The sequence below is a fragment of the Leucoraja erinacea genome, chromosome 4 (genome assembly GCF_028641065.1).
Source record: "Leucoraja erinacea ecotype New England chromosome 4, Leri_hhj_1, whole genome shotgun sequence".
Taxonomy (NCBI): Eukaryota; Metazoa; Chordata; class Chondrichthyes; order Rajiformes; family Rajidae; genus Leucoraja; species Leucoraja erinaceus.
This window is the reverse complement of record NC_073380.1, coordinates 18,211,739-18,237,646: the sequence shown is the minus strand read 5'-3', so window position 1 is coordinate 18,237,646 and position 25,908 is coordinate 18,211,739. Positions and strand designations below refer to the sequence as shown.

Genomic DNA, 25,908 nt, shown 5'->3' with positions numbered 1-25,908 from the left:
CCTTAGTGGCTACCTGTACTACTTACTCCAGGAAGCAAGAGGAGTGCTCTGGTAGGAAATGGAAGACATTACACAATGACATGCAGATGGAACATAAACCAAATCCACTTGCAAGGTACACTTAAACTTAAAAATAAAGTTTGATTTACTGGTAATTGTTATTCCAGTGTGTGGTGAGGTGTCAAATGTCACCAGGCAGAACTAAATAATTTGGTAGAACTTTTCCTAAATCTTGTCAAAATGGTGATGATAGTGATGATATTTTTGATGCAGGGTATTTTGTGAATTCCTGAAACTATAACTCTGTTTATGTTTCTGGAGTAAATAATTTTGCAAGCAGAGATATTAATGACTAAATGTATTCATGCTAACCTTGTCTAGCATGTCTTAATTGTGTTAATTTTATTTTCCATGCAGACGTTGCATCATGCCACTCTGTATTGGAGAATATTGGATAACTAAACATGTCTAGCATTCCTTTTATTTAGCATATTACCATGCTAAATTGCATCATTCTTATTAACCTATGCTTAAGAGTGCCCAATGGAATAGACAAAGCTGGCCTTTGCTTTACAGGACTATTGATCTGTCTGCAAGGATTTCAGCAGTCCTATCATGGATTGACACTGTTCAGATACGCTCACCATTTTGTTGGTGACTGCTCTTTTTACAATTGGTTCTCTAACTTTCTGTACAGTTGTGTCTGCGCCGGGTTCTGAGCACATTTCGAATAGTGAAAGAGTGGATGTGGAGAGGATGTTTACACTGGTTGGAGAGTCTAGGACCAGAGATCATAGCCTCAGAATTAAAGGACATTCCTTCAGGAAAATGAGGAGGAATTTCCTTAGTCAGAGGGTGTTGAATCTGTGGAATTTTTTGCCACAGAAGGCTGTGGAGGTCAAATCATTGGATTTTTTTAAGACAAAGATAGAAAGATTCTTGATTAGCACAGACATCAGGGGGTATGGGGAGGAGAATGGGGTAGGAGGGAGAGATATAACAGCTATGATTAAATGGAGGAATGGACTTGATGGGCTGAATGGCCTAATTCTGCTTCTATCATTTATGACCATTTCATTCCAGTCCTTCTCCAGAACATGATGTATAGTCTTGCAATAAGTACCAAATGTTATATTTTAACCCAAATATTTTTCCAAAATACAGCCCAACATAGTTGAGACAGAAGACTTTGCTTCCAAATAAATGCCGAACCATGCTCTTTTCTCCTGGAATCACAGATTCTTGGAGACTACCAGTTAAATCTATCTTTCTGAAGCCAAATCGTAATTTTCATGCAGTCTTCTTTATAATGCTTCATATTGTTGTTTCTATTACGATTTATAAAAATAAACATTCTATCATTTATAGTCATCCACTATTGCAAATTGCACAGCATAGACAACAAGGTTAATTTTGTAAATTAATTTGGCAAATATCAAAATGGGATGCTGGACATGATATTATTTAATTTAGCTGCCGCAGGGTTATTTCATGAAATGATACCCTACTTATACACCAAAGCTGTGTATATTATGTTTTAATGCATTTCTGAGTGTCCTAATATCATTGAGGTGAACCTCATAACAAATGACTTTGATGAAAATATCAGCATAATCAAATAGATTTAAAAGCTTCTGAACTTGTCGTCAACATGGGAATGACCTGAGATGAGTCAATCTACTGAGCAACGGAATAAGAAATGACCATCTGTATCTCTGTGATGGTGTCATTGACTCTCAATTAGAGAAAGTAATTCAACAGTAAACAATGAGCTTCAAAGTCTTGTCATGTGCATGGCAATCTATAACACCTTCATTCTCAGCAAATTATAAAGCTAGAGGCCAAGGATTGTATGATTGCAGAGAAGCTATTTAATACAGACTATTAGGATGCCTGATTTATCAGTACATCATAACAAAGGAAATATAAAGATGCACTTGGAAGAATAGTCAGTATAAGATCATTGAGATTAATCAGTGTGTGTGCAAGTAAGCAAGTTTGAAAGTTGTTTCACCTTTCTTTCTCACTCATAGGATGGTGGGTGTATGGAACAAGCTGCCGGAAGAGTTAGTTGAGGCAGGTACTATGGCAACATTTAAAAAACATTTACACAGGTACATGAATAGGGCACGTTTAAATATGTGCCAAACGCAGGCAGGTGGGACCAGTGTAGATGGAGCATGTTGGTTGATGTGGGCAAGTTGTGCTGAAAGGCCTGCGCATGCTCATGTCACTCTTTGACTCTATGTGTGAATGTACATGTGTGTGTGTGTGTGTGTGACAATATGATATCTTACAAATTCAACATGCAGCATGACACTTGAAAAAGTAAAATCTCTGAATGTTCTGAATACTAAATGTTTGATGTGAATTTGAAAGTAGCCACCAACCTTGACATTTTTTGGGTGTGAAAAAAGATATCTGTTGCACTGTATTTCGAAGACTTTCTGAAAGACCTGTTAAATTATGAAACTTCCATTCATTTCTATCAGAGGTACCTCTGTCTGAGATGGTGTGGACAAGAACATCTTGGGGGTGAACAATCAAGGTGCTAATTGGCAAATTATGGCGCACTGTGATCACTTTCAGATGTTGTATATCCAAGATACATTGCCTCCACACAATGTCAGGATATTTCTACTGGGAATATTTCTAATTCATATTTCCACTCCAAAGATGTACAGGTTTGTAGGTGAATTGGCTTGGTATAAATATAGATTGTCCCTCGTGTGTGTAGAATCATGTTCATGTGCGGGGATCGCTAGTTGGTGCAGACTCGGTGGGCTGAATGGCCAGTAGGCTGTATCTCTAAATTTATTAATAAAGGGGACGATCAAACTTCCACCACCTATCGGGGCAGAGAATTTTAAAGATTCACCACTCTCTGCAAGAAGATATGTCTACATGCCGTTGTTTTAATTGATCAGTCCCTTATCTTGTAGTATGTTCCCTTGTTCAACTCTTCCAAAAGTGAAAACATCCTAGCATCTACTCCTCCATGTGCACAAGGATTGTAGGCTCACCCTGTGCAGCTTGCCCCAATATTCCAGTTCTCAATGAGAGCACCCACACCCCTGAGGCCATTTATATTACATAATCCTGTGCGCATGATATACATGACCAGTATATCATGTGTAAAAGGAACTGCAGATGCTGGTTTACACCGAAGATGGACTCAAAATGCTGGAGTAACTCAGTGGAACAGGCAGCATCTCTGGAGAGGAGGAATGGGTGACGTTTCGGGTTGAGGCCCATCTTCAGACTCTGACAGATGCTGCCTGTCCCGCTGAGTTACTCCTGCATTTTGTGCCTATCTTCAGTAGATCATGTATACTGGAATTATATTACATTATAATTCCAGTGGGCAGTGGGCAGATGCTATAGACCTGCACGGGAAGGTGGAGGCTCCCCCCCCACGAGTCTCGGGCAGATGGGGCTCATCAGCCTGGGAAGGCAGTCCATCTAGGAGAGGGAAAACTCTGATTTAAAATCTCCACTGCCTTATGACCATATCCAGTCATGGAAAAGGCTCCAGGCGTAAACCTCAAGCAAATCCAGAGTCGGAGCCCCTAAGGCAGTTCGTCGTTGTCGACAACCTCGCTCTGGCAGCTCCTGCGACGAAGCTGGTGCCAAACTGTAACGGCCCTGCTGTTCCTTTGGATCGATCAGCGACATGGAGAGTGGGGATGTGCTGCATGGGCAACAGCCTGTCCTCCATATGACATTGCCCAGGCTTGCACCCGACAAACTAGGATGCATCACCCATGGTCAGTCTTGACCGAGGGGGGCCTACTAATACCAGTATACTTGATACAAGTTCCATCATGAATACTGGTATTATAATGTAAGGCTTTCTTCATTTTTGAAAAGATGATTAGATTCTGTCTTGTAATATCAATGAAATATCTGTTTCATTTGACTGTAGGTGTGTTGTAATTTGGATGTCCATCATTTGTATTATTTAAGGTGTTTATGATTCCCCAGTGAGTAGCAATATATTTCCAAACTTCTTTCTTACTTACAAAGAGTGGATATATTTTTAGTGTTACGCCCCCTGTGAATGAACACAAATATTTCATATAATGAGAACCTGGATTCTTTGCTTCAGGAGGTGATCTACCCTGCTCAATCCAGAATTGTCGCCTTTCTTGGTTTTAATTGGAAAGGTTAGGATATACACTGGCTCAATCCTTTCAATGTGCAGAGGTTGAATAGGTCATGTTACCATGAAGTGGCAAAAGAACATTTAGCAAGTAACTAAACAATCGGGTCAAGATACAATCGGCCCAATTTACACAGATATCCTGTTATGAGTAAAGTTATGAGGAATTTGACAGATGAGCTGCAATAGACTGAAGACAAAGAGAGCAAAAGTCAGTGGTCTTTCACTGCAGTCAATTTATCATCTTAATTTGAAACTTATCATGAAATTCAAAATAATGCACTTCGTTAAATGTAAGGAAGCCTAGCGATGGCTCGCGTTGCCACGGTTGCCACAGTTGAATATGAAGCACAACATCTTGTGAACTCCCTCTCTCTATCAGCCCATTAGATCAGGGCTATTTCACAGGTCCACGCGAATTAAAGCACTGGCAAAGCACAGCCAATACAGAAAAAATAAATCTAATCATCCATTTGAAGCATCAGGGAGTGATCCAATAAAATGATGCTAAAGGCAGTGGTGGCAATTTTGGCCTAGCTGAAGATACCATTAAAAGTGAGGAATATTCATACTAATCGCCAAATTATTCTTTGTGTTCTTTTCAGCCATTGCTAACAGCACAACAGCCATTGCTAACAGCACAACAGCTGGCCTCAGCTGTAGCAGGAGTGATGCCAACCAGCAATCCTGCCCTCAATCAGCCTATCCTCATACCGTTTAATATGGCTGGGCAGCTCGGCAACCAGCAGGGGCTCGTTCTCACATTGCCGACTGCCAATTTAACCAACATCCAGAGCTTGGTTGCAGCAGCTGCCGCTGGAGGCATCATGACATTACCACTGCAAAACCTGCAAGGTAAGCAGCTACCATTGAACAACGAGCATAAAAGCCTTTTCAAATAGGTCTGAAACTTTGTCAGTCAGTGCTGTCACAGACTGACTTTCCTCCGTAATTTAATCTGCTTTCATTACTTCAAACAACTTTTTGCATTGCAAGTCAAATATATTGTGCATGATACCAGGGATTTTTGTTCTGTTTTATATATGAGTCCCTTATTCTCTGTATAGCAACAACAAGAAGGTAGACAAAAATGCTGGAGAAACTCAGTGGGTGAGGCAGCATCTGTGGAGCCTCCATCGATGCTGCCTCACCCACTGAGTTTCTCCAGCATTTTCGTCTAACTTCGATTTTTCCAGCATCTGCAGTTCTTTCTTAAACAGTAAGGAGGTAATCTGCTGTTGGCTGCTGAAATATTTGGATATCTGTCAAGGATTAACTTGAGTTAAACTGATGCTCCGCTGCCTATTACAATATTCACAGAGATATATACTATATCAGTGGGTTGGCAGAAAAGTATCAAAATGAGAAACATTCCTCTTTGGCATGATATTAGAAGGAGGAGTATTGTGTAATCAGAAGATAGAGAAAGAATGAACCAGGTTTTCTCATCACTCACAAAGGAATGGTGTATGAAACTCACCCGAATGTTGTAGAAACTCTGTGAGGTGCATTCACAGCAATGGGGATCAGATTTGTTGGAAAAATCCCCAATTTTATCTGGAAACAACCATTTGGGTTCAGTCCAGACACGGTGTGGAATCTGAAACCTCATTTATTTCAATGGAGATCCCTGCTCAGAGGTTTTGGAGAACATCTCTTTTTGTTCAGATTTGTTGTAAAAAGTTGAACAATTTTAATGATTTCCCAGTTTGGCTTTCAACGTTACTTTTAAAAAATGTGATTCTTAGAAAATATTTATTTGAATTTTTGAATGCTGTTGATGTTTAAAACGCTCTCCCTTCTGGTTTTCTGGTGTTGGAATATTTCATGGGCCACATTGCTGCATTTGAGGAAGTCCGGTGATGTAGGCTATCTCCATCCAGCCAATGTAGGTGCAACAGGCAGTGATTCCAAGAAGTGAGCATCGTTTCATAGGAACCAAGCCAATATCATGAAGTTGACCAAATATTTCACGAGGAGATTTAATAAAAAGGCAATAAACCAGTACAAATACGTCTTAATCTTGACTCAACTATCATCATTCCACAAAATATTTGGACCTTTAATGAGAGACCATTAAATATGACAAATTAGGAGGCATTTTGTGAGAAATGCAGATTGTTAAATGGTATGAAAATGAAAATAATGACATGTACACGCTTCTGTGGGGTACATCACATTGGCTGCCTTGTGAGGCTATCATAGAGTGATACAGCATAAAAACAAGCCTTTCGGCCCAACTTGCCCACACTGGTTAACATATCCCAGCTACACTAGTCCCACTTGACTGTGCTTGGTCCATATCCCTCCAAACCTGTCCTATCCATGCACCTGTATAAACTGTTTCTTAAACGTTGGTATAATCCCAGCCTCACCTACCTCCTCTGGCAGCTTGTTCCATACATCCACCTCCCTTTGTGTGAAAAAGTTACCCCTCAGATTCCAATGGAATCTTTTCCTCCTCACCTTAAACCTATGTCCTCTGCTCTTCGAATCCCCTACTCTGGGCAAGAGGCTCTGTGCATCTACCTAATCTATTCCATCGTGATTTTATACACCTCTATAAGGTCATGGGTCACTATTGATAATGTCATTGGCCACCCAATGGATGCTAATATTGATGTCAATCACTGTGTATTGTTAATATGTTGTTTATGCTGCTATTTTTGAGCTTGTAGCTCCAAGTAGCACTCTCTCTTAATTTATAGTCAGTTTTATCCAGCAAAGCCTTCTAAATAATAATTCACTTTGACTGGAGATTTCTGCAGGAATACTGCAGTACAGGAAAGAGCAAACATCAAATTTGTTGCTGGTGTGTTGTATGCTGTGGCCATCATGATGGGTCAGCCCTTTTCACAAAACTTGTGGCAACGTTTCGAGGAGGAGGTGGAGGAGATAAAAGGGAAGAATATGGATAATGTGAAAAGTTTCAATCAATATTGCAGTACCAATAACCACAAGCCAATTTGATGTTACTCAACTTTTTCACATCTGTCTTCCCTCATTCAATGACTATCACAGCTTCCACTGCGTCAGAGTGCAAAAATAAGCATTCTCAAACATATTTTTAGATAGAATCATGTTGTTTTGCATACAACAATTAATTAATCATGCTTTACCACCAGGGACGCCGCATGATTGGCAGCCCCGCCAACAGTCTGTATGTTTTTTCGTCTTTTTTTATTTTAGTGTGTGGTAAAAGTTTTAGTTTCTTACCTGTCAGAGATGCGATTATTTTCCGGATCGCATCTCCAGTCTCTCTGCGGCCTACCATCGATGGAGCTGGAGGCCTCCTTGGACTGTCTTGAGCCCCACCATGGGTCGTGGACTTACCATTGGAGCCGATCCCTTGCCTTGGATTGCTCCTGCGGACTTTACCATCGCGAGCTCGCAGTCTCGGGAGAGACTAGTCGAGAAGCTCTAACGACGCAGAGGTTCGACCAGCCCCGACCCGGGGTCCGATCACCGACACGGGGGAGCTGACATCCCCCTGATGCAGGAGCTGATCGCCCCGATGCGGAAGGCCCAAATGCCACCTGCTACGGGAGTCAAGATCGTCCCGACAACGAAGGGCTCGAGGCCCCCGACCACGGGAGAGCTAAGGGAACTTTTTTTCGCCTTCCATCACAGTGAGAAATGTGGAGGAGTCACTGTGGTGGATGTTTATGTTAAATTGTATGTTCTGTTGCTTTTTATTTGTATGACTGACTTGGCAAATGAAATTCCTTGTATGTTGCAAAACATACTCGGCTGATAAAGTATTATTGTGATTGTGATGGTGATTGTGATTGTGCATTCTCTGAGCATCTGCCTTTGCCTGACTCTGGGTTCCTGTACCATTCCTACTGAAGCGATTGCAATGTGGTGGTTGGAGATTGTTAACCTGCAGTAGAGGAGACTGCAACCACCATTTCAGCTTGAACAGCAGCAACTTGGGCTATGTCGGAAGGAACTGCACCTGCTGGTTTACAACGAAGATAGACAAAAAATGCTGGAGTAACTCAGCGGGTCAGGCAGCATCTCTGGATAGAAGGAATGAATGACGTCTCAGGTCGAGACTCTTCTTCAGACTGGTGAAGAACAGTTAACAAAAAAAGATACTGGAGAAGTGGTGGGAGATTGAAATCTGTCATCCAGTGATACGGCATCAGTCTTTGCCTTGTGAAGTCTCTGCCTCTCCACAAGTTGGTGTCTCAGATAAAAACTTGTTGGAGGATAATTTGCTGAATTGACAATCAGAGATTGAGTGGTCATAGCTTGTGCTACAATGTGTTGCAATATTGACTATCAGGCATTGCACTGTGGTCGAGTCTGCAATTCTGCAAATAGAATTGGCCATTACTTCTATGTCGAAAAGGCTGAGCTTCAAACTTTCTGCAAAGTTTTGTGGCAGTTTGGTACTGGATTTCTGACAGGTCTCCTGCATACAAGTCATTTCAAAGTGCATAAGAATAGAGGAACTGCAACATTCAAACTCTAAATTGCTGCATACATGCCTCTTAATACATTCAATTAAAAAAAACCTTATTCTTCCTCCTATTAAAATTTACATAAAATAAAGCTGGCATCATTTGTGAAAGAGAATTCGAAAGCAATGCCGTATTTGACCTTCTGTAACCTGTTAATTGAAGCACTCATTTAAGTAATCCTGGAGCAGAACTCCATATGCATTGCTACCCCCAGGTGATTTGGTACCAGCTCTTTTTGCTCCCTGCACTGGCTGCAGACCACACATGTCCTGAACCACACCTCACGCAGATCCAATCTCTCTTCTTTATTCCTCAAATTACATGCAATGTCATTACCATAGCTGGTAGCTATGAGTGTGAAATGACGTTTTTATTATAATTATCTTCATGCTGTTCCTACACCCCCTAATCAGGTTGCAGCTCATGGCTACATAGGCAGATCATACTGGAAAGACGCATTAGGTGAGGCTGTACCTGTGGCGAGAGGAATTGTGGTAATGTTTCCGGCTACCGAACTTTCCTCATCAGTTCTAATGAATGGTCATTGACCTGAATCATTAATTTAGTTTCCTTCTCTACAAGCGTTACCTGACGTGATGAGAATTTGCAGCATTCTCTGTTTACAATTTAGTTTTTCAGCATTTGTCATATCTTCGTTTTGAACCACTGTTCCTGGGGTTCTGAAAGCATGTTGCGAGATGGCGAAAGTAAAAGCCCTGTGCTAACAACTATCTGCAGCTTGGTAATTGGAAAGGAGTGTCATTTGAAGAGGAGATGTGAAGTACAAAGGTAGACTACATGTCGGGATACAGTTATCTTTGATATCTTCAAACTCTGCTTGCCAATGCATCAGCACACGTTTCCCAATGATGGCTTGCAATGTCTCCTTCATGAAGAGAATTTGGACATGCAGGTATCTCTCTGATTAGCTCCTGCCGACTGGTTGTCACTCTTACCTGGAAGAGAAAGTATTGTCTGATGTGTTTGAATGAAATAGCTGTCATAGTTGAATAGCTGTCACACACACACTGTGAATGCTGTTAGATTTGGATGCGAGGATTGCAACAGTACAGAGGTGTGTAGGTGTGTGGTGAAGCATACAAAGCATAAGTACATTTTCTGATTGATCGAAATTGTTGGTTGGTGAATGATGGGAGAGCAGTGTATGGAGTAGTATTCAAATCCTCTGGTGCAGATGAAGATGCACTTGCTGACTTTGACCATACACTGGAAGTCATTGAATATCTTGTGGCACTGCATCCAAATCCTCAGTGCTTGACCCCAAATGCCAGATGCTCCTCTCACCCTAGGCCTGGTGGCCTCCTATCCCCTGCAGAACAGTCTAAAATGTGGAACACATTTGTACGCTTGATAACGTGGGTCCATTGCTGCATGTCTGGCAGTCCAAGGCTGACTAAATCTAATCAAAAAAGCAAAACGTTGTGCTCTATCCATGCACTGTGTTGCTGTGACAATCTGTGCATATATTCAGGCTGATTGACACAAAACACTGGAGTAACTTAACGGGTCAGACATCATCTCAGGAGAAAAGAAATAGGTGACGTTTTGGGTTGAGACCCTTCTTCAGACTGAGGATCAGGGGAGAGGGAAACGAGAGATGTAGACAGAGATATAAAACAAATGAATGAAAGATATGCATAAAAGTAATGATGATAAAGGGAACAGGCCATTGTTAGCTGTGGGTTAGGTGAAAACGAGTTACAGACAATGAGACTCAACAAGACGGCTTTGAAGCTGGCACAATGACTTGGGTGGCAGTGTCGGCGCTGCCTGGCAGCTGCGGCTCGCCTGCAGACCATCTGATTTTTCTTTTTTTTGTTGTTTTCTTTTATCTGTTTTAGTTAAAGTTAGTTAAATTTAGTTTATTAGGTTGAGTATGTGTGGGGGGGGTAGGAGAAACATGGTTTTAGTCTCTTCCTTTGGGGGGATGCGACTTTTTCTTGTTGTGTCCCCTATCTCTGTCTGCGCTGAGGCCTAATGGAGGAGCTGGCGGCCTCGGGGCTGTGGCGGCGTTCCGGCATTCCGGCGGCGGACCTGACTTCGGAGGCACGGCCGCGGGCCCAGTGGACGACATCGTCGTGAGCTCGCAGGTCACAGGTTGGTGACCTGTTTTTCCGGAGCTCCCGCAACAACAGCTTCGTCCACTGGATTGGAGTGCGGCAGCTTCGGCAGCTTCGACCGTTTGAACTGGCCCATTTGCAGAGCACGGTTGAGCTGCGGGACTTACTTACCATCACCTGGTGGGGTCACAACATCGGAGGCCTGAATCGCCTCAGCTCAGAGAGAGAACAAGGAGGGAAGAAACAAAGACTTTAAGATTTTTTCCTTCATCACAGTGAGGAGGTGCCTCGTGAACTCACTGTGGTGGATGTTAAATTTGTGTTTATTGTGCGTTTTTGTTATTTTTATTATATTTATGACTGCAAGGCAACAAAATTTCGTTCAGACAGAAAGGTCTGAATGACAATAAAGGATACTTTGACTTTGGGTTGGGTGAGGGGCGGAGGGAGAGGGGATGCAAGGGTTAGTTGAAGTTGGAGAAATCAATATTCCTAGCTACCACTGAGTTGTAAACTGTCCAAGCAAAATATGAGATCCTGTTCCTCCAATTTGCGTTTGGCCTCACTCTAACAATGGAGGAGACCCAGTACATAAAGATCAGTATGGGAATGGGAAGGGGAATTAAAGCGTTTGGCAACCGGGATATCAGGTAGGCCCAGGCAGACTGAGCGAAGGAGTTCAGCAAAACGATCGCCCAGTCACCATGGCTCCATAGATGCTGCTGCACCCGCTGAGTTTCTCCAGCATTTTTTGTACCTTCGATTTTCCAGCATCTGCAGTTCCTTCTTAAACACCATGGTAAACTGCTGCTCCACTTCAGGTTGCTTTCAAGGGCCTGTCCCACTTGGCAACTTTTTCAGCGACTGCCGGCATCATTGACTGACTTATCAGGTCACCGAAAATGTTGTGGCGTGATAACGTATGACGCGCGATGTTTTTTCAAGTGTAGCAACATTTGTTTTGGCGCCGCTGGATTTTGAAATGTTCAAAATCTTTTAGTGACGCTGATATGACGCCGGCAGTCGCCGAAAAAAATCACCAAGTGAGACTGGACCTTTACAGAACAGCATCTTGTTTTAATATCAGGACTATAAATGACAGTTGTACTCAGGTAGGTTTTCTTCTCTGTTTCAATCATCATTTGATTTCATTAAAAATTCAAAAGAGGGGATGACTTACTTTTGTAGGTAGTTCGTGGATAAGTATTTTTAGGTGTGGTGTTCACTGAAGAATCTTCAAAACGCACCAATGCCTTATTTCCCACATTCTCTTTAAACTTCTCCCATGCTCCTTTAAACTTTCCTTCCAACCTAACTCATTGAAGATCTTGGAACTGTAACACTATAATTCTGTAATACTATATTCTACATTCTGAAAATTTTCTCTTTGAAAATGGAAGGATTGTGCTTCTGTAATATGATTTGACTGGATAGCCTGCAAACAAAGCTTTTCACTGCATCTCAGTGAACCAAAACCAATGCCAGCATTCCTTAAATCTCAGACAGCTGGAGTAACTCAGTGGGCCAGGCAGCATACCTCGAGAACATGGTTAGGTAACATTTCGGTATGAGATTTTTCTTCAGTCTGGTCAATGGAAAATATATTGTACTACACTTTGAAAAAAGTGAATTAACAGATGTTGGAGTATTAATGAAGAACAACATCCAATTATCTGCAAAATCTGCCATCAATGGTGCGGATGTGCAGTTTACCAGGGAGTACAAATACCTTGGTGTGTACATGTACAGTAAACTGGACTGGTCCAGGAACGCTGAGGCCCTGTACAAGGAGGGACAGAACCGCCTGTACTTTTTGAGAAGGGTCCGCTCCTTCAACATTTGCAGTAAAACGCTGCAGATGTTCTACCAATCGGTGGTAGCCAGTGTCATCTTCTTCGCTGCCGTGTGCTGGGGCAGCAGGGCAAAGGCTGCAGTTGCCAATAAGATTAACAAACTCATCAGGAAGGCTGGCTTCATCCTCAAACTGTGGAGCATCCTGGAAATAAAGCTCACCCCCTCCATGATACACTGGTCAACCTGAGGTGTACCTTCAGCGACAGACTGGTTCTACCAAGATGCAGTACAGAACGCCACAGGGGATCTTTCTTCCCTGTGGCTATCAAACTGTACAACTCCTCCCCTTCTGTTGAGGGGTAGACTGAGACTGAGACTGACTCTGCACCCCCCCCCCCCCCCCCCCCCCCCCCACCGCCCCCCATCTTTGCACATCCCCCAATCCTTTACACTCCTCACTTTAATTTCATATTTCAAATATTTTGTGTTTTTTATGACTATTGGAAGATCAATTTCCAGGCGGTTCTGTCAGTTTACTGTCCATGTACACACCTAGGTATTTGTACTCCCTGGTAAACTGCACATCCGCACCATTGATGGAGACAGGGGACAGGGGTGTTCCTCTCCTCCTGAAGTCCACCATTAACTCCTTAGTCTTGTCGGTGTTGAGCTGCAGGTGATTCAGTTTGCTCCCTAGCAGTGCAGGCCGGATGATGTTAAAAGCACTGGAGAAGTCAAAAACATGACTCTCACAATGCTTCCCGGCTTATCCAGGTGAGCATAGGCACGATGAAGCAGGTGGATAATGGCGTCTTCAACCGCCATCTTTGTTTGGTAAGCAAACTGCAGGGGGTCTAGGGAGGGTTTAACCAGGGGTCGCAGGTGAGTGAGCACATGAGAACGCACAGGGCAAAGATCGGGTAGATGCACAGTCTCTTGCCCAGAGTAGGGGAATCGAGGACCAGAGGACATGGGTTCAAGGAGAAGGGAAAGGATTAAATAGGAATCTGATGGGTAAGTTTTTCACACAAATGATGGTGGGTGTATAGGAACAGGCTGCCAAAGGAGGTAGTTGAGACTGGGACTACCCCATAGTTTAAGAAACAGTTAGACTGGTACATGGATAGGACAGGTTTGTAGGGATATCGACCAAGCGCAGGCAGGTGGGACAAGTGTAGCTGGGACATTGTTGGCCGGCATGGGTAAGTTGGGTCGAAGGGCCTGTTTCCATGCTGTATCACTCTATGACTATGACCAGCCTCTCCAGGGACTTCATGATGTGTGAAGTCTGCGCCACCGGTCTGTTGTCATTGGAGGAGCTGGGGCACGTCCTCATTGGTACTGGAACCAGGCAGGATGTATGTATATATACACACACATATACAAACACACACACATACAAAAAACAAACAAACAATTATAGTGCAATAATATCAATAGTAGTCTATATAGTTCAGAGCTTATTTGAGGTTGTTGTGTTTAATAGATTAATGGCTGTAGGGAAGAAGCTGTTCCTGAAACAGACAATAGACAATAGGTGCAGGAGTAGGCCATTCGGCCCTACGAGCCAGCACCACCATTCAATGTGATTATGGCTGATCACCCCCAATCATACCCTGCCTTCTCCCCATATCCAATCATAACTTTGGCATCATGTTTGGCACAGATATTATGGGCCGAAGAGCTTGTTCCTGTGCTGTACTGTTCTATGTTCTATGTTTTTCCTGATTGAACTAAGACTTTAGTTTTAGTTTAGTTCAGAGATACTGTGCGGAAACAGGCCCTTCAGCCCACTAAGTCCACACTGACCAGCGATCCCCGCACATTATCACTATCCTACACACACACTATGGACAATTTACAATTTACACTTATACCAGCCAATTAACCTAAATATCTGTACGTCTTTGGAGATGTGGGAGGAAATCAAAAATCACGGAGAAAACCCACGCGGGCATGAGGAGAACATACAAACTCCGTACAGGCAGCACCCTTAGTCAGGATCAAACCCAGGTCTCGGGCCCTGCAAGCACTAAGGCAGCAATTCTACCGCTGTGTCGCCATGCCGCCCTTCGGAGACCATTTGTGTAATAACACACTGTGAGACCCAGTCAACCTTCCACCTGGCTACAACCAATCAGTTGCAGCTAATGTGTAAGAAGGAACTGCAGATGCTAGTTTAAACCGAAGATTGACACAAAAAGCTGGAGTAACTCAACAGAGGCCGCATCTCTGGAGAGAAGGACAATATACAATAGACAATAGGTGCAGGAGTAGGCCATTCAGCCCTTCGAGCCAGCACCGCCATTCAATGTGATCATGGCTGATCATCCCCAATCAGTACCCCGTTCCTGCCTCCTCCCCATATCCCCTGAATCCGCTATTTTTAAGAGCCCTATCTAGCTCTCTCGAAAGCATCAGAGAACCTGCCTCCTCTGCTCTCTGAGGCAGAGAATTCCACAGACTCACAACTCCCTGTGAGAAAAAGTGTTTCCTCGTCTCCGTTCTAAATGGCTTACTCCTTATTCTTAAACTGTGGCCCTGGCTCTGGACTCCCCCAACATCGGGAACATGTTTCCTGCCTCTAGCGTGTCCAAGCCCTTAACAATCTTACATGTTTCAATGAGAAACCCTCTCATCCTTCTGAACTCCAGAGTGTACAAGCCCAGCCGCTCCATTCTCTCAGCATATGACAGTCCCGGCATCCCCGGAATTAACCTTGTAGGTCTTGTAACCTCAGGTCCACCCGAAACGTCACCCATTCCTTCTCTCAGAGATGCTGCGTGTTCCACTGAGTTGCAACCAATGCCAAGTAAACAAAGCTCTACACTTGTTGTTAGGCACATTATCTAGGTTGACATTAAAGGTGGGTGCAATGAAAGTGATGCCTTTCAGCTGAGACATTAAAATTCAGGAGGAAATACTTTGACTTAATTTTGAAGAGCAGGGGACTTTTTGTCCGATTCCCATCCCAACGTTGCAGTGTTCTCTCAGTCACCATCATTGAATGTAAATATATATGGCCATTATATCAGTGATTCTGACAGGACATTGCTGAGCTCATTGACTACCACAATTCTTATAAATTACAAGAGTGAACAAAAGTACTTAATTGCTTCTTAAGGGCTTTGGGGTTTTTTATGTTAAAAATTTGTTGCAAGCCACTTAAAAGGTGCATTATTTCTATTTTTGTTATCCTTCCAATCTTGCCTCTTTCTTTTATTGTTTGTTGTATTTCAGAGTATGTGCCCTGCATCTTGATTCTGGATGTCATTACTGTAGATATCAGATTTCCAGATTTTAGTGCTAGCAGAAATTCAAACAGAATTGAATGAGTGACAAAGACTTTGATGTGATGGCAAGAGAGATGTTTCCTCCTTACAGGGATCACATTCTATCATTGAAAGGAACACCCTGCAATTCTGTGTGATTCTGAAGCCAATTTGGCTTTGCAAAGGATAAATCAGATCAGAAGCTGAGCTGATGAATGGAACGCAAGTTGGAGATGAATATGGATTCGTAGGTACTGTATGAATCTCTTCTCAGCAATCACAAAATTTGTAGCATCTGAGCTGGCCCTAAGTCCATCAAGCCTATTCTGGTTTCCTACTTGTGTTGTTACTTGTGAGCGGAGCACCAAGGCAAATTCCTTGTATGTGTACATACTTGGCCAATAAACGTATTCATCATTCATTCATACCGTGAGCCACTATCCAGTTGTTCCTCCTTTTCCAGCAATTACCTGATGTTCTTTTGAAATAATTCATGGGCTCTGATTCCACAGATTGTAGCAGAATTTCCCATTTTATGCATTTCTCTACACCGAGCTTCACAAACCCCCAGTGACATGTCAGTATTTAAGATGCTCCTTATGTCGGGGTTCCTGCTGATTTTGTTGGATGTACTGGAAGTCTCTAGAGCGCATGGACCCCAGTGATAAGACATGAGAGATCACACTAACAAAGACTTTATCAACCCAAGGACCTCAGCACCTGGACTACTCTGCCCACTAAGGTCAAGACACTGTCGCACAAAACCTCGTAACTTCAGATCACTCCAGATGGCAGTGGCTGATCTACGACCATCTCACAGTTTGCTGCTTAATGCAGCATTATTGAAATTACAAATGCTTAACACACAAGGGAGAAAAATACTTCCTTGACTTATCCTTGAGCTCGGAGAACAATACAGAGCAAATGGACACAAAATGCTGCAGTAACTCAGCGGGACAGGCAACATCTCTGGGGAGAAGGAATAGGTGGTGTTTCGGGTAGAGACCCTTCTTCAATGAGAATCAGGGGAAAGGGAAATTAGAGATATAAACAGTGATATAGAGAGATATAGAACAAATGAATAAAAGATTTGCAAAAAAGTAACAATGATAAAGGAAATGGGCCATTATTAGCTGTTTGATGGGTGAGAATGGGTAACTGGTGGAATTTCAGGCCCTGGGTGGGGGAGGGATGGAGGGATATGTAGTGCAGGGGTTACTTGAAGTTAGAGAAATCAATATTCATACCACTGTGCTCTAAGCTGCCCAAGCGAAACATGAGATGCTTTTCTTCCAATTTGCGATTAGCCTCACTCTGACAATGGAGGAGGCCTAAAACAGACAGATCAGTGTGGGAAAGTATGGCAGGAATTGAATGGTTTGCATTTCCATTGAGTATAGTTAACATCCTGCAATGGGAGTCAATGAGTGCGTCCCCAGTATTGGAGCACTTTGGTGATAGTGACTACAGCACTACCATTTAAACTGACTTACAGACATACCGTTTACGATGATAAAAGCACATGACATAGATTCAATGACTTCTCATCTTGCAGGTTTTGGGAGTATGCTGGGTGAAAAAAATAACAACTAGATTTCCTATATTATGATATTGATTCTGTTTCAAGAAGTATTTCATTTATAGTGAAGTTATATGGCATGTCCAGAGGTAGTGAAAAATGGTGTAGAAATGCACCTTTATACTTTTTATTTTGTATATTTGTTTGCAGATAACATACTGTCAGAAGCATATCCAATATTGTTGCACTAACAAATTAATTGGATACTTGTCGAGTGGAAAAGTCTAATCCTTTATTAGTGGCCTCTGGAGATCGCATACAAACCTTCAGTCTGCAATTGATAAAATTAGAATTGCACGTTATCAGGAGGTGTCAAAGTCAGAAAGTGATAGCTGGCAGACTAACCCATGTTCAGGATTGCAGATTTACCACTGGCACTGAAACCTCAAAGTAATATTAAAACAAATGGCAACATGCACGGCCCGATTCTTAACAATCAAGTATTGCGCAACATCTACATTCTATTTTCACGCTGTATTCTCTTGTGCTGTGCCTCTGGGGGAACACCACTACTTGTAAATTTCTTCCCAACTCAAAGTCATCCTGATTTGGAATTACATTATAAATCTTTCACCATTGTTGGCTCAAAATTCTGCATCAGCTCCTTACAGCGCCGAGGGTTCCCCTCAGCACAGGGTCAAGCTCAAGACCATCTTCTCACATGTAACTATGAATGGGAATTAAGTGGTTGTTAGACAGGCAGCTCCCACAAATACACTTTAATATAGAAAAGGCTGCAGCGATGAGATTCCATCTGAGAGGCATTTTTAAAAGTACAGCACGATTTATCTTGTGATTTGTCAGTTTCCATTTCAGCGTAGAGTAGCAATGTTACAAAATTGTGAGATTTTAAAAATCAAGTCTGCTATTTATCCCATCAGATAAAGCATAAAAATAAGTTTAATTTGACACCTAATTCACTTTCATATCTTCAGTATTAAAAAAGATATGGCCATTTTCATACTCAGCATCTTGTTTTTCGCTTGACTTAACTCAAAAGCTGTGATCGAGGACAGTCAAAAGCCCATAACTTTCTTAAAAATTAAGAGAACTGAATGAAATTTTCAGTTATTGTAGATTGAAGCATTTTGAAACAAATATGAAACAATCTTACTTGGATGACCTGAAATTAAAGCATATAATTAGTTAGTTACCTAATTGTAGCTAATTACAACATTCAATTACTGGATCTAAATTCAATTAAATTCAATTCAATTCAATTCAATTCAATTCAACTTTAATGTCATTGCACAAATACGTGTATGGGTACAACGAAATGCAGTTTAGCGTATCCGTATTAGTCTTAAGAAATAAGGTTAAAATACCATTTTAATCGAAAATAGGAGAGACTGTGTCCCAATAGCATGTGATGGTATTATTGTAGAAGCGCATGAATTCACAATCCTGTATAAGGATGATTTTGAAATGATCTCATCTGTCATGAATTTGGCAAACCCCATATCGCGCAGTTGAAAAACTGCTGTATCATGCGTGAAGCAGGTGGTCAGGATACTCTCTATGTTCAGCGTGGGGGGACAGGTGAGCTTTCTTGAGCCTCCTAGTAAAGGCGCTTTACCAAAGATCACATTTGTCGCCGAGATGAAAGACACGCTTTTGATTAAAGTAATCCTAAGAAGCAAGTTTATATGTAAAATAAACGGCTTAGCTTATGTTTTGTCCCGTACGGGAGATCCGTCCCATTGTCGGCGTTGATGGTGTTAGAAGTGGATTTTTATTTTACTCCAGCGCATCAATTGTCCCGCAGTTTAAAAAGAAAAATTCACAGAAAGGCAGTCGGAACGATTATTCAGCATTAGTTAGCAGGTCGTGAAAAGATTCATATCTAGATGACAGGCTCAGGTGAAAATCAGCGCATTAGTTGAATACCTATCCCCCCTCCTCAAGAAAAGGCACCAAAATAGGTCGTGCACACGGCCAGATGACGACATGAACTGCAGCGCCGCTGAAGGTTGAATTTTACATAACACATTTTCGCTACGTAGAGTTCCTAAGGCAAGTTTATATGTCAGGCACTGCTGTTTTGCAGAGGGAGATCATAATCGGCGTATGGAATAAATAAACTGAGCCAATTCTACAGACAAAATTCAGAGCAAGCCATTCATGTTTGCATCCTTATCTTGGCTACTCGGATCAGATGTTAGATGTGGTTGAGCAATCTGAGCAATCTGAGTTGCAAAATATTACTGTTGTACATGCAATCTTGAAGATGCCAATAATTGCTTTTGTTAATTGTGTTTGACAATGCTACAAACACATGTTTTATTGCCACCTGTCTTTAAACTCATTGACGACTGCGTCAGTGCTACCTCCTGCACCCATGCAGAACTCATGGACGGTCAACTTCAATGCCAATTTCCATCCTGCACTCAAACTCACTTGGACCATCTCTGACAACTTCTTCCCCTTTCTTGATCTCACAGTCTCCAACACAGGGAATACCGCTCCGCCCTTGCTCATCCTCCCCATATTCGCAAAAGAGACAGAGTCCCCCTAGTCCTTACCCTTCACCCCATCAGCCGTCGCATACGACACATAATCCTCCAAAATATTTGCTACCTTCAACGGGATCCCAACACGTCGCATCTTCCCATCTCCACCCCTTTCCGTCTTCCGCAGACACCATTCTCTCCGCAACTGCCTGGTTAACTCATCCCTTCCCACCCAAACCAACACCTCCCCAGGTACATTCCCCTGCAACCGCAGAAGATGCAACACCTGTCCCTATACCTCCCCCCTCGACTCTGTCCAGGGACCCCAACAGTCCTTTCAAGTTAGGCAAAGGTTCACTTGCACCTCCTCCCACGTCCTACTGTATCCGTTGTTCAAGATCTGGACTCTTATACATCGGCAAGACCAAACGCAGACTGGGCGATCGTTTCGCTGAACACCTTCACTCAGTCCACCTGAACCTACCTGATCTCCTGGTGGCTAAACACTTTAATTCTCCTTCCCATTCCTACACAGACCTTTCTGTTCTAAGTCTCCTCCATTGTCAGAGTTAGGCTAAATGTAAGTTGGAGGAATAGCATCTCATTATTTTGTTTGGGCAGCTGACAGACCAGTGGTATGAATATTAATTTCTTGATCTTCAAGTAACCCCGACATTCCCTCTCTCTATCCCTCCCCCATCCAAGTCACATCAGCTTCTCGTTTTCACTGAACAAACAGTTATGAATGGCCTGTTTCTATCATAATTACCTTTTTGCATATCTTCCATTCATTGTTCTTTATCACTCTACATCATCGTCTATATCTTTTGTTTTCTTTATCCCTAACCAGTCTGAAGAAGGGTCTCGACCCGAAATGTCACCCATTCCTTCTCTCCAGAGATGCTGCCTGTCCCGCGGAATCACACTAGTTTTTTGTGTCTATCTTCTGTCTTTAAACTCTTCTCCAGCAGAACACTCGTTTTAAGCTGATTCTCACTTGCTGCAGATAAACACTAAAAACTGTTGAAGGTATTCTTACTTTATTCAAATTCTTAATCGAAAACACAGGGAACAAGCGACCACACCAGAATATTACATGTCACGATACACAAAGTGATCAATCTCAGTGAGACTTGTGGCTCTTATCACAGTTCCTCCTTGTCAAGGAAGGAACTGCGGATGCTGGTTTGAACCGAGGATAGACACAAAATGTTGGAGGAAAATCAGCAGGACAGGCAGCATCTCTGGAGAGAAGGAACAGGTGACATTTTGAGTTGAGACCCTTACGAGGGTTCCAGGGTCTCTCAGAGATCCCAGGATCTCTTCATGTTACAGGGTTTGATAAGGTCAAATCTACCCATCTCCTGCCTGTTCCTGATGCCCTCTTTCAATGAGATGGTAGCATATTGATTAATCCATCTGAACAATTTTGTCTGTCTTCGTACCATTTCCGATGAATATTTGATTGGAGCAGCACCATCTCCATTTTCTAATTCACCAAATTTGGAGCATTCATTTTGTACGTTCTGAGCAAAACAGTAATGGGCCTGTCCCACTTAGGCGATTTTTTTGGCGACTGCCGGCGACTGTCAGAATCATAGCAGGTCGCTGAAAAAATGGCGATTGGACTCCCCCCCCCCCCCCCCCCCCCCCCCCCACGACAATGTCTACCACAATGTCTACAACAACCTGGTATGTACAAAATCTTTGCGCGCCATCTGCGTGGCGTGCCAATGACGCCCAAGTGGGACAGGCTCTTAAATCCCTGCCAAAATCACAGGTTTGTGGAAGTCATCCTAGTAAATTAAACTCACTGAGAATTATCTGTACAAGTGAACAAATTTGAAGTATTTTGGATGATAAAATAACAATTCTAATCTTTCAGGACAAATCAATTGGCGAATTGTAAATTGAAACTCTTAACTGATGTAATTTAACTGCAGGAATATAAATGAATTCCTATTAAGTTAGGCTATCTTGAATGAAGTTCTCTTCCATTGTTTCAAAATATGCCTTATTTACAGTTATTTACTAAAAGTATGTATTCTCGGATCGTGGCAATGGCAGAGGTTTCATTGTCTTTTATATCTAAAACCATCTGTAGGTAGTTGACCTTGTTTATGACACAGGGGGAAACCACTTGGCCATCCTGTCTATACTGGTTGGTAAAATGCTACCAACCCTAATTATATCTTTTAGCACTAGATTCTTAGCTTTACACATCCCAGCTTCAACGTCACAAGTACTTTATACATGTGACAAGGATTTCAATCATTTCGAACTTTCAACTGAAGAGTTCCAGACTCTAACCACCCCTGAGTAAAACATTTTTGCCTCATCTCCCTTTCAATGCTACTCCTAATTACTTTACACCTTTACTTTTCTGGTTGATTATATCTGACTCGTATATCTGCAGACTTACTAATCATGTAGGAAGGAACTGCAGTTGCTGGTTTAAAGAAGATAGATACAAAATACTGGAGTAACCCAGCGGGTCAGGCAGCATCTCTGGAGAAAATGAATAGGTGACGTTTCGGGTCAGGACCCTTCTTCAGACTGAGAGTTATGGGAAAGGGACTATAATAATCAGTCTGAAAAAGGCTCTGACCTGAAACATCACCCATCCATGTTCTCCTGGGATACCACCTGACCTTCTGAGTTACTCCAGTACGTTGTCTCTTTTTTTGTAAACCAGCACCTGCAGTTCCTTGTTTCCACGTGGTCCTAATAACCATTATTTAAAAATAAAAACTTATTTTAATTTTAAAATAAAAACTTAGACTAATGAAACTTTGGTTCTCTCGTAATTTATCTTGATGAAATTTGTCCAGAATTACGGTCATAACACATTGTATAACTCTATAACATTGGCATTGTCAGCAATTCTAAAAGGGAACCAATGTGCTTCTGTGTTTTACAATTAACTTTTATCAAGGTTAAGTTTATTTAACGTGCAAAATAAAGGAAAAATAGGGCAGAGGTTCACACCAAGTGTTCACAAAAGATTTCTCATTTTACATTTTATAACCATGTCACAATTGCTACCACACTACCAAATCCCTTCCCATGTTCACAGAAGTGTGTTTCGAAAGTATAAACCAAAACACTTTGAGCAAAACATTACCTCGAGACAACTAGAGACTGCTGATGCTGAGATCTAGACGGCTGGAAGAACTGAGCAGCATTCGTGGAGGCATATGGATTGTTATCAAAACTTCTTGGAGATTCTTTAATCAGAAAACTGGCAGTAGCAGTCCAGAATCAGAAATTACCTTGAATTCTTGAATCAGAACCATCACTTGATTACAAAATGCATGTGCCTTGCACAACCTTTGATTGTCTGAGAAAATATGTATTTAACGATGAAGACCTCAAACCCAGCAAAATGCTCATGTTCATTTCCCTTCTGCACACCCCTGAAACATGGAATTCTGATGCAGGCAATTCAAAGCATTGAGAGATGCCACCAACAGGGTCTCCATCAAATCTTCCAAATTCACTGTGAAGATAAGCATTCTAATGTCAGCATCTTTGTCCATGCTATAATCCCCAGATCCAATTACACCAACCAGCGTAAATGGCAGAAGATGCACTCTACTCGCAAACTACTGAACCATCTGTGTTGGAGTCTGTGTGTTTCCTATTGATACCGTCCTAGCCTCAGAACTTATAGAACTGAAGCAGAAGCAAGGCATGCTCAATCCCAAAGGACTGCCTGAGAAGGGAAAGTGAGTGTATTTGAACAAAATGACAACACAAATATTCTCTGGTGTACTTTGACTGATTTGTTTTGACCGTAGGCAGAATATTTGGAGCGAAAGGTGTAATTGCAGATGAGGTTTGGTGGGAACAATTTCTGACAGGCAAGAGTAATGGTTTATGTCTCATTTCGTTTGATATTAAATGCGGTCTACTCTTCAATAAAACCCTCAATTATCTTTCTTGTTCATATTTTGTTCGTTCATTCGAATGATTGGGAAATTATTTTAAGTGTAACAAAATGACACTAAAGAACAGGTGGATTTTCTACAGGGAATTATGAATCTATGTGATTAAATTACTTTTTGACTTTTCAGTGTATTTCACATTGTTTCCACGGCTAAAATGTGAAGCAATGTAAAGGATTTATACTGATTAATCTGCTGATGATCTATGATGTGAATGTTTATTCCATAGTTGTGGCCATCTTTCTACCAGCAAACTGGCCACAATTCCATACTATGTGCATTTTATTAGCAACCTTAACCCATATGATAAAGTTGCAATCAACCATACCCAGCAGGTGTGAATTATTTACCAGATGTCATCATAGGATACAGATATACAATGTTGGTCACCTTTTGCAGAACATTCCTCAGCAAGTCTTTCTCAGAGGTAGAAATCCTACAATTGAACCAAAGCTTTGTTACAAGACTCATACATCGGCAAGACCAAATGTAGATTGGTTGATCGTCTTGCTGAAGACCTGTGCTCAGTCTGCCTGGACCTATCTGATTGCAAAACACTTTAATTCCCCTTCCCACACTGACCATTCTGTCCTAAGCCTCCTCCATTGTCAGAGTGAGGCTAAATGCAAATTGGAGGAACAGCATCTCATATTTCACTTGGGCAGCTCATAACCCAGTGATATGAATATTGATTTCACTAACTTCAACTAACTCCTGCATCGCCTCTTTCTCCGTCCCTCAGATCATTTGAGTCTAGCTTCCCCTCTGTTATCAGACTTGTGAATGGTCCAACCATAAGTTAGGGTGCTCACCTCCACTCCATCGTGTCTTTAGGCTTTGTCTGTGGGTCCGGTGTACTACAATGATGAGACCCATACTCCGCACTGTATATCTTCTCCTTTGCTCTACCTATTGTACTGTGATTGTATTTAAGAAGAGTATTATTTGATCTGATTGGATGGCATCCAAAACAAAGCTTTTCACTGTACCTTGGTATACGTAAAAATAATAAACCTAAACCTAAGCTTTGGCGAAGTGGACTATTATGGAGAAACCAAAATTAATGTAATGTATAAAATTGGAGCTCTCTCCTGACTCTCAGTCTGAAGAAGGTACTCAACCCAAAACGTCACCCATTCCTTTTATCCAGAGATGCTGCCTGTCCCGTTGAGTTACTCCAGCATTTTGTGTCTATCTCCATAATAATGAAAGTGAACATTTGTGATAAATTGATGGGTATCTAAGGAATAGCATAGGAAAAGAAGGATTGGCATGCAAGAACAGAAGACAATAGGAGCAGAAGTAGGGCTCCAAGATCCTCAAGCCTACCCTGATCTTGGCTGATCCATACTGGCCTCAACCCTTCTTTTGTGCCAGCCCCTTGTAACCTTCACGTATTTCCTCGGTTAATAGTGTGAAGCTATATAAGGATTTGTTGTGCAATGAACAAAATTTAAAACATGTAGGTATCTCCATCTTAAACGTTTCTCTTAATCTGGCCTCAACCACCCTTTGTGGCAGATAATTCCAGAGAATTTCATTGCCCTCTGAAGAGAAGAATCTCTCATTTTGCATTTTATACCCATATCATAATTGCTACCACACTGTTGCCAGATCCAGGTGTTAAAAGGGCCGGTCCCACTTTCACAACATAATTCACAACCATTTTTACTCATGGACATTTTTCATCAGGCTAGAAAAGCGCCCCGACCTACTTGATGCCACGGGTACCTACAAGTTGCGACACGGCCTACCTACGACCTACTTACGACCTCCTATCATGACGATCATGCTGCGAGTATAAGTCAAGGACAAACTCGGCAGAGGTCATGAATTAGGTCATGAAAGTGGGACAAGCCCTTTACTACGGTGTTGTCTGTGTTAAAATGGTACTGACGGGTGCGCTGAAGTGGAGTTACCATGGGGGGATCTGTCTATCTCCATCACAAGATGTTCATGTGATGTCAGACAACTCTCCGCACATTCTCCCATCGCCAAGGATTTAAATCAGATTCATGGTCACAGAAAGAAAACCACAGTTGTTGTAATAATAATAATAATAATAATAATAATAATAATAATAATTATTATTATTATTATTATTATTATTATTATTATTATTATTGTTATTATTGTTATTATTATTATTATCCA

The 25,908-nt window shown here is 41.9% G+C and overlaps 1 protein-coding gene across 2 annotated transcripts in view; it reads left to right on the top strand.

The window, feature by feature from the left end:
* Window positions 1-25,908, top strand: part of pou6f2 (POU class 6 homeobox 2) — a 462,178-nt gene that overhangs the window by 216,995 nt on the left and 219,275 nt on the right. For both annotated transcript variants that reach the window (XM_055633835.1, XM_055633836.1), the window contains one exon: window positions 4,768-5,017. In XM_055633835.1, coding sequence (XP_055489810.1) covers window positions 4,768-5,017 — 250 coding nt within the window. The remainder of the gene's footprint in view (window positions 1-4,767; window positions 5,018-25,908) is intronic.